The sequence below is a fragment of the Saccostrea cucullata genome, unplaced genomic scaffold (genome assembly GCF_032062105.1).
Source record: "Saccostrea cucullata isolate Sc308-1 unplaced genomic scaffold, CSIRO_AGI_Scuc_v1 ctg169, whole genome shotgun sequence".
In the NCBI taxonomy this organism is placed as follows: Eukaryota; Metazoa; Mollusca; class Bivalvia; order Ostreida; family Ostreidae; genus Saccostrea; species Saccostrea cuccullata.
In genome coordinates this window covers 42,730-52,116 of record NW_026933727.1, presented here as the reverse complement: position 1 = coordinate 52,116, position 9,387 = coordinate 42,730, and the positions used below count along the sequence as shown (strand labels likewise).

Below are 9,387 nucleotides of genomic sequence, written 5' to 3'. Positions count from 1 at the left end.
AAATTCTTTGATCAAAAGATACACCCCTTGACGCTAAGGCAAAAAAATGAGAAATCAAGGTCAATTTCCTCCCTTTCGCCATCTGCATGTTTTTTTTTTTTAGGTCTTACTTGCTTTTCTCTGTTTTTGGAGGGGGATGGAATCAATGAATTCGCTTTTTTCCCTTTTTTTTCTGAGGAAACTTGAACATCGTGAGAAACAATATCTTTTTTTATATAAACTCTTTATTGTAGTAATAAGTTACATACAAATGAAACAAGGGTGCACCAAAAGATCATATAAATCATAATACTCATCTAACAAGCAGTATCTGTAGACATGTACAGTTTTTGGACACAAGTTTTCAATGGTCAAATCTTATGGCACATACATGTAATGCATGAACATAAAAAAATTGTACACGACCAGTACACCACATGATCTGGCCATTTATACATGTACATGTACATATCTTGATGAGAGAAATTGAACAAACAGGAAGTTTGTGAGTCATTGCAAATCAGTAATGCCCCCGCTCTGATGTGAATGAAAACTTGGTACTGACAGATAGACAGGAAGTTAACATTTGATTCATATAAAAAAAAAATCCCATCGTAATGCATGCCTAAACAAAGAGTGTGCTGAAATTTCAAGCTTTTGCCGTGAGTATTTGCTGTTACAGAAAACTGGGAAGGAAATACAGTGTGGACAGATGCAGAGATGAATAGGAAGTTGACATCCAATTCAAACAAAAACTATATGACATGCCTAAACAGTGTGCCAAAATTTAAGTAGTTGCAAAGGAAACCAAGACGAAAATTTGTTACAGACACATAAGGGTAAGTACAGTATACTCCCTCTCCTTTGGAGCGGGGGTATAATTACTGAAGGAAGTTCCAGATTCATGTAAAGTACCCGACATGATGCTTTGTAGGTTATAAAACAACGATATGTCTAACACGTGTACCACATTTTTACCACCTCATACACAAAATAACAACATTTAAAGGTAGACAAAATCTCAAGATTTGCAATGGATCATATCGATTCTGTGATTATTAAAGAAAAAGATCACAAATACAATGCACTAGTACATATGTGTACTGCTGATCAAAATATTACCTTGAAAAAAGTAAAAAAAATCTTTAGTTCATGATTATTACAATTTTTTTCATTTTGACAAAATTGAAACTTACAAAAACAGATCCTTTTCCAGGTTTACAAAATTGACAAAAAAAAAACCAAACAAACAACTTTTATACAAAAAAAGAAAACAAAGAAAGCATAAGCTGTTCCAACAATTTAATAACTTAATCAAACTAAAATCATTGACAAAAGCAACTCTGTCCATGTACCATAACATTAGATGAGTTGTCTTTCTTTGACTAACCTAGCGTTCATATAAGACTGAATTTAACATTAAGCAAACTTACAAATGCCATAAAAAATGTGACATTAAAAGGTATTGCTGTATGCCTGACGCAAGCATAATAAATGTTATGTGTACATTTATTTTACATTTTGATACAAAGACATTCAATACCTCCTACAAAAATACTACAATTGTATGTTCTCTTTCTAAATGTTTGTTATGCTTAACATCCAATTTATCAGGTTAAAAAACTTGGTGCATACCAAAAATCCATCAACAACTTGACTAGAATATCAATCATTTCCTCTGAATTTTTGTGACAAGCCAATGGCTAAATAAATTTACTGATCTCACACCAAGTATCTGAGATAACTCAATTCCTTCTCTAGCATCGTAGAGGTTCACAGTAAGATATTCGAGTCGGTAAATACATTATGGAGATCATCCTCACAACCATTATAGCAGTTTATCTTATATGTTTTACTTTTTGTTTTAACTTCAAAGCACCCATAATTTCTAAATATGTCTTCTACTATACTACTTTGAAACAGGACCCTGGACATTATGCATACTATAGATTCAACTATATTGGTCTAAGGTCCCTCTGGGCCTTGACCCCCCCCCCCCCCCTCCTCCTCCTCCTCCTTCCCTTCTTATGGGTCCTATATAACCATCCCTTTGAAAATTATCATGCATGAGTTCAAACAAACTACATTACCAACATAAAATGAAGGCAAAACACATAAAGCATGGTTTCTACATGTACCTTTCATTTGCAAATAATGAATGTAATTTTTTTTAGTTCATAGCTTAATTAATTAATTTGGTTCAATAACATTGGTCAATGATTGTTATGTTCATGAAAAAATAAGATTTAATAATTGTTAGAATTTTGGCTCCTTATTCACTAATTGTTTACACTTCAGTGAGTATAAAAAGCAACCATGCAATGGCAAGTAAAAAAATTGACGTAGATGCATCAATGGACATGGAAATTCACTGACAAGACAATGTACCGTATATGACTAGCAAAGTATATCTTTTAACCATGTTAACAGACATATGTAATTACTAAACATCAAAAAATATTTTTCACTTGATAAATTATCTGAGTTACAACAATATTGAATGGTGTCAAGAAACTTTTTGGAAAAATAAGCTCAAGAGTATGGGACTCTAAAATCTAAGCAAGAATATACTGTACAAAATCATTTCTCTTTACAGTACTGCTGTTCAAAATAATGATGATTAAAATATTTCAAAACTTTTTGTGATATGGAAGATTGACTACTGGTGTTTCACACTTAATCAAAATATTTTTAAAAGTCTTCATCATATAAAAATGTCTACCACAATTTATGCCCTTTTAATAATTTTTTTCTACTAATAAAAGATAGATCTTAAGAAAAATCAAAGAAAAATAACCCGTACCATGGACCGAGGCCTTGATTTATTGTATACCAACAACCTAAACAGTCAAAACATTAGAAGAAAACAAACAAAAAACCTGACTGGGATATTGCCTGAAAACTAATAATGGTATAATTTTTGGAAAATTAACTATTCATTCATATTTTAAAAGAACTCAAAGAATATTGGATTAAACAATAAATATCAGTTTTAGACCAAATATAAAACCCTTATATTAGACAAAAGTGTTTTTTACTCTGGCAAGCCGCATATATATATGAAAACTCCTTTCTTACATACCATGATATGTGTCTAGGGTTAACTAATTTTATTAATAAAGTCTTGACAAGGAAAATGAAATAAATGTATCTACATGTATCTCACAGGTCACAAGATTACTTCCTGACAAAAATAAGATTAAAATCTTTTCATTTTTTTTTTTTCAATATTAACCTGGGCATTAATTATGATTACATGTACATGTATTGCAGAATCAGTGAGTATCTCACAGAATAGGAACAAATCAATTGTCCAAATTGGAAAACATGAAATATAGGGACACAAAATGACATAAAAACAAGACTTTCTGATAATGATTGGGATATGGGGGCTGGTACATTACAACAATGCTCCAAACATTTTTTTCTTCTATAAACTCTCTATATTTTTCCTCTTTCTGGGTTTGCTTTACCCAATGAACGAAGTACTACATCGCCTGCACCTCTTCTTACCAAAAACCTAGCACCTCCTTCTGGGGAATAAAAATAGACAACACACACAGTGTTTTCCTCCCTTTCCTCAGAATCAATGTTGACGAGTTGTCAAGTCAATAAACAATCCATATAACCCTTTGAATTTGTACACACACGTCACCATTCTGCGTCTCCCGTTGCTTTTTGAAAGACAAAGTCCTTGCCATTGAGATTCATGATTCCGTCCTTTAAATGAAACTTCCATTTGTTTTTATTTCTGTTTATCTGTCAAAAACAAGGTTGCAATAAGAAGATAATGTTATACAATTGAGAATACTGTAGATATTGAGCTGACCTAACAGGTTAATTTTGATTACTGCCACCTTGAATTCACTATTTTTGAAAGAATAAGGGTTTTTTTTTATTTCTTTGAACGGGTGAAAATTTGAAAAGTTTACAAACAACAGGCAGATAAAAAAGTTGGAACAACAAGTGATCAGAACTACTCATGTACACTAAAGATGTTTCAATATTGCATAATAGATAAAGATAACCATACCTTGTCATACTGACACACAACCACGTTATCTGTGTCAAACAGATCTGAAGGATCCTCGTCACTGACATCATCATCAGAGTTCAGGGGCTCCTGGTAAAAGCAGTCACATGATTAATATCATTATGTCTACCAAATTCTGACTTGATTTTCAAGGAAAACTGTTTCAAAACAATCTTTTGTATTTTAAGAAATCATGTTCAGCTAATTAATTTATAAAAACTTGTAAGAATTATTTCAACACAGCTGTCAAACAATTGCCCACCTCTTCTTCTCCCTGCTCATCATTGTCTTCTTCTTTGACATCATCGTCATTGTCATTGTCATCGTCGTCATCATCAAAATCCTCATCTTCTGATGAACTCGAGTCTCCAGCACCATCAAGCTGTAAAACCTGATGTGTCTTCTGCTATAAGAAATTCCTTTCCAATTACTCTAGTTATAAACATTGCTTTATCTAAAATGTATAGACTTATCACATTTTATATTATATTAACTGATAGATGTAGTCATTTGTGCTTTTACAATGTACATCTACCTTAGATCTTATACAAACAAAATTATACTGCAATAATGTTGAAAATTCAGAGACTGTTGATAGTGAGAGGTAGTATTTGGTGTCTTAAAATTAACATGCTATTTTTTTGCCAAGAAGCAAGAATTGTAAATAAAATTGCAACTGAAGCCCTGTATGTAAGTAATTTGACAGCCATGTGAAACTATCATCTAATAAGGCCTTTCTCTTTATTTATATTGTGTCTATACTTGCTTAAACATCTTTACCAATGCATTGAAAAAAATTAAATATCCAACCCCTGCATTCCACTTTGAGCACATTTTGGCCCTGTAACACACTAAGGCCATCTTTAAAATATTGTTTGCATGCCCATTCCCGACTCGGGTTAAAATTTATGGGGCGGTAGGTAGCTGGGAAAATCTTTTTTCCTTAAAATTTCAATATATTTGTTGACAGGTTAAGACGGTAAAAGAGAAAAAAAAATACCATCCTGAAATGTAAAAAAAGTTTTGAGTCAGGCCAATTTTAGTTTGACACTCAGTCATGAGAGGGCAACAAAACAAATTTTAAAAGGTGGCCTTCATTTTAGCTACCTGTTGTTGGGGCTGGGGCTGCTGTTGGATCATGGTGGGGATCCCCCCTTGTGATATCGTCACCTGCTGTAACTGGTGCGCCCCTAACTGTTGACCAGGGGCAGCTTGTTGTGGTAAGGCCTGGATTATAAACTGACCATTCCCTGCAAAACAACATCAACAATAATTGAAGGCCAAACGGTACATCTAATATGCAATACTCTATGCTCTCTATGTCTTATGTTGATGTATTGAGTGTTTTATCGTATAAAGTTGCTCTGAAGTACACTTTCCAGCAACGGCCTATGATTTTTTTTTTTTTACTAAATTACAGGACAACAATATTGGGCTTTTGAAAAATCCAAATGATTAAATTGTTAAGTGGTGAATGTCAATTAACCTGTTTGTTGAATATTAGGGTTTTGAAAGGCCATTGTGTGATATTTACCTGCTGATATGAAAGCAAGGCAATGAGAGGCCATTACCTGAGAGATATTAACTGTTGGTTGAAGAGTAAGGCCTTTTGAGACCAGTGCCTGATATTTACCTGTTGGTTGGAGAGTAAGGCCTTGAGAGGCCAATGCCTGTAACTGTTGCTGAAAGACTCCTTGAGGTAATGCCATGTGGGCTGCTGCAGCGGGCTGACTCTACAAAAGATGAAATCCCGTGTTATGTACTAAATAGGAAGAGGCAAGTCATTTTTGCAATTCAAAACATTGTTTTTTAAATCTTGAAAGGTAGCAATGAAGTTTTTTTTTTGCTTCAAATCAAATAGCTTGAAAGTTTATAACTTACAATGTCCTGGCTGGCTATTTGTACAGGGACTGGCATGTTCTGTGTGACTACTCCCGAGGTTCCTACTAAACAAAATTGAAATCAGAATGAGAACGTTTGAAGTTCTTTAATGATTAAATTAAATCTTCATTGAAATTTTCCATTAACTTCTTTCTTCTAGCTCTGTATCAAGGCTTTTATTCTAATTAAAAAGTTATTTATGGTAACCAAAGGGAATAAAAAAGATTTTCTGTACCAAATGCAAGACAACTGAAAAAAAATGCTTTTTTACATGAAGTACAAATGCATTTGTACTGCTAAATGTACCCAGAAATGATGACCCACACTTACTGAACTGCTGTTTGACTGGGGCACTCTGGACCTGCTGAGGCATATACTGAATTGTGGAGGGGATCATCAACTGTTCCGCAGGCTCAGGGCCAGAATCCAGGGCCCGTGACTGCTGTAGTTTGTTTTCCCATAACTATCAACAGAACAGAACAAAGTTAGAAATTGAAAGATTCGGTACATCTCACTCAAAACATCCCTATTTCAATAGTTATGAAAAAAATGCTTCACCTTAAAAGAAAAAATTACACAACTTCCCTTACAATATTTTAAACTGCATTAACACATTTTTTTTTAGCATGGCAACCACTAGAAATCTGAGGTCAAATGTTTTTTTTGCCTCTTTTTAAAATAAACATTTCATTTCTAGGATTTCCTGTTTCAGGTAAACTCTAAACTCACTTGTTTGAGGTGAGTTGAACTCTGAACTCACCTGTCCGAGGTGAAGTGAACTCTGAACTCACCTGTCTGAGGTGTGTTGACTCTAAACTAACCTGTCCAAGGTGTGTTGAACTCTAAACTCACCTATCTGAGGTGAGTTGACTCTGAACTCACCTGTCTGAGGTGAGTTGACTCTGAACTCACCTGTCTGAGGTGAGTTGAACTCTGAACTCACCTGTCTGAGGTGAAGTGAACTCTGAACTCACCTATCTGAGGTGAAGTGAACTCTGAACTCACCTGTTTGAGCTCCTGTAGAACTTGTTCATCCACCCCTTCATCCAGGAAAGCTTCCCTGACATTGGTGATGACATCCTCTACCACCGTTTTATACAAACGGGGCTGTAAACACAGAGAAAAGAGGATAAATTATATAAACGGGGCTGTAAACACAGAGAAACGAGGATAAAATTAGACAAATAGGGCTGTATACACATAGAAAAGAGGATTAAAATCTACAAACAGGGCTGTAAACACAGAGCAGATAAATACATGTAATACAAACTGGGCTATAAACAAAGAGAAAAGAGGATAAAAATCTACAAACAGGGCTGTAAACATACAAAGGATAAATCATATGCAAACGTGGTTGTAAACACAGAGGAAAGAGAATAAATTATACAAACAGGTAAGTAAACACAGGGAAAACAGGATCTTATTATAACAGGATATTTTCTTAGCATCATAATTCATATATTTACTGAATATTTACTAAGCAAAAAAATCCCTCAATTTACAGGACATTAACTTAATGTGCATTTCAAACCTTTCATAACAAAATGCTAGCCTTTAATGTAGCCAGCACATGTTACCAAATAGAAAGGTCTATTTACAGGGCTGTTAATCATGTTGAGTAAGAAATTCAGGTCATTGAAATTCGTTCACATTTATGAAATTATATGTTTGCAGGTAAAAGGGGTAACCCACTGTTTCAGTTTTTCCTCTCTATTCAGACTTTATCAAGCCCCGTTATACAAATTAAATCTGTTTATACACTGTATATACGTGTGTGTGTATTATTTTTTGTGTATTTTCCAATACTATGACAAAAGAAGAATGATACAAAATAGTTTGATAACATTTGGAAGTTTAAAATACTTCCAGATGAGATGCAAAGGAATATAGTGAGAGAAATTCAATGAGCATTACACCAAGAGAGGTCTTAAAATGTGAAAGTTAGAAAAGGCTGTAAAAACTAATTTAATTTAATTATCCCTTCCATTAATTTGTAAGAATTTAAAATATATAAATTTTATAGCTTTGTCAATGTTTACCAGGTCTGTAGCAATGTTTTATATACCCTGCATCCTGCCAACAGAGATATTACAGAGAAAGCTGGATCATATATATATATATATATATCATATTTCTTTTTATCCTTGGGTCAGGGTCAAAGGTCAAGGTTGAATTGTCTAATGATTTTATAAGTGAAGGGATAGACCAAAATGAGGCTTGGGAGGGCAAATTTAACTCGTTTTCCAGTGAACTAAGTGGGTTCAGTCAATCAGATGACAAATCTTTATGGCAAATTGTCAGCAATATCCACCCATTTGTTAATGGCTCAGGTGTGCAATACCAGATACTATATACAGGGAAATTTTCACCCCCATTTCATTTTCGCCCCCTTTCGCCCTACCTTCATTTGGGCGAAATTAAAACCAAGCAAATTCAAAGAATACAGTACAATTTCTAAAATAAAACTAAGACTGGGTGAATTTAAAATGGGCAAGATGGTCTGCAAATGTTAAAGGGTGAAAATAACATGGGGCGAAAATATCCCTGATATGGGCCCCTAACATTGGGGTTTTCCAAGCCTTGGGTTGCAGTAAAAATTACATTGAATTTGGGCTTCTTACCAGTTATTTATACTTTATTTCCTTTTATTTATTCAAAGTAGAGTCTTTTGAAGTTATGAAATCTATTGTGTGTTATTTCATGCAATTTTTAAAAAAAAATCATTTAATTCATTCAATATGTCACCTGTATCATTTGAAAATTTTTTGAATAACCTGCAAATGTATTCAAGATATTTATCAACCCATTTTCTTTATTTGGGAGAAAAAAAATCTCAAAACACTTACTAGAACCAATTAAGAATTAAACACATTTAAATTATTTATATCAGTTTGAAAAAAATAAACCCAAACAACTTTTTATTACAATGAAAAAGAAAAAAAAATTCACTTAAATTATAAGCACAAGAGTTCAAATTATTTTTTTTTTCTTTTCTTTGGTAAAACACATGCCCTTGATCATTTGCGCACCTGTTCACAATGAAAATCGCGAAAATTCCCCATGTCCACTTACACTGTTCAAAGAAAATGAAGACATTTCAATTTCTTCTCTTGTTTTTAATCATCTTTATTGTAAAATAATTAAATTTTCAATCAGAAAAGGCTCAGCACATTGACTTCATTGTCTTAGAAAATATTTTTCAAGAGTAAACAAAATGCGAAGTAAGAGCCAAAACAAGATGGATTCTTTTGTCGTCGGCTGAAATGGTCGATATTTTACTTTCTCGTTTTAAACATATTTCCCCTTCATTTTACCAATTTCTGTATTTTCACTCACCACAGGGTTTGAATTAGCCATTTCACTGGCTAGAAATTGCGTTTTAATTCACGTCTACCTCCCTATTCAACCGATGTGGACTTCTTCGAAGCCGGTGAAATCTGCTGATCGTCTTGCTTATATAGCCGATATTAAACCCTTCATCCTAGAGGGGGGTA

General features: G+C 33.6%; 1 protein-coding gene across 2 annotated transcripts; it reads right to left on the bottom strand.

The window, feature by feature from the left end:
* Window positions 1-206: 206 nt before the first annotated feature.
* On the bottom strand, window positions 207-9,387 carry LOC134239171 (transcription initiation factor IIA subunit 1-like). Of its 2 annotated transcripts, none has more exons than XM_062721335.1 (9): window positions 9,230-9,387; window positions 6,899-7,000; window positions 6,224-6,356; window positions 5,894-5,958; window positions 5,646-5,745; window positions 5,120-5,262; window positions 4,275-4,418; window positions 4,013-4,102; window positions 207-3,738 (listed from the first exon to the last, which is right to left on the bottom strand). In XM_062721335.1, exons 1-9 carry the CDS (start codon window positions 9,248-9,250, stop codon window positions 3,631-3,633), a joined length of 906 nt encoding a protein of 301 aa, XP_062577319.1. In that variant the 5' UTR covers window positions 9,251-9,387; the 3' UTR covers window positions 207-3,630. The 2 variants fall into 2 exon arrangements, with proteins under 2 accessions (XP_062577319.1, XP_062577320.1); XM_062721336.1 differs by having other exon boundaries at window positions 5,894-5,955.

Bases quoted from the DNA above. Each gene is read 5' to 3' on its own strand.
- LOC134239171 (XM_062721335.1), bottom strand. From the start codon at position 9,250: ATGGCTAATTCAAACCCTGTG. The intron at 5,263-5,645 runs GTAAATATCAGG...GTTGTTTTGCAG, and splicing joins CCTTACTCTCCAACCAACAG to GGAATGGTCAGTTTATAATC. The intron at 3,739-4,012 runs GTATGGTTATCT...TGTTTTTGACAG, and splicing joins TTGTGTGTCAGTATGACAAG to ATAAACAGAAATAAAAACAA.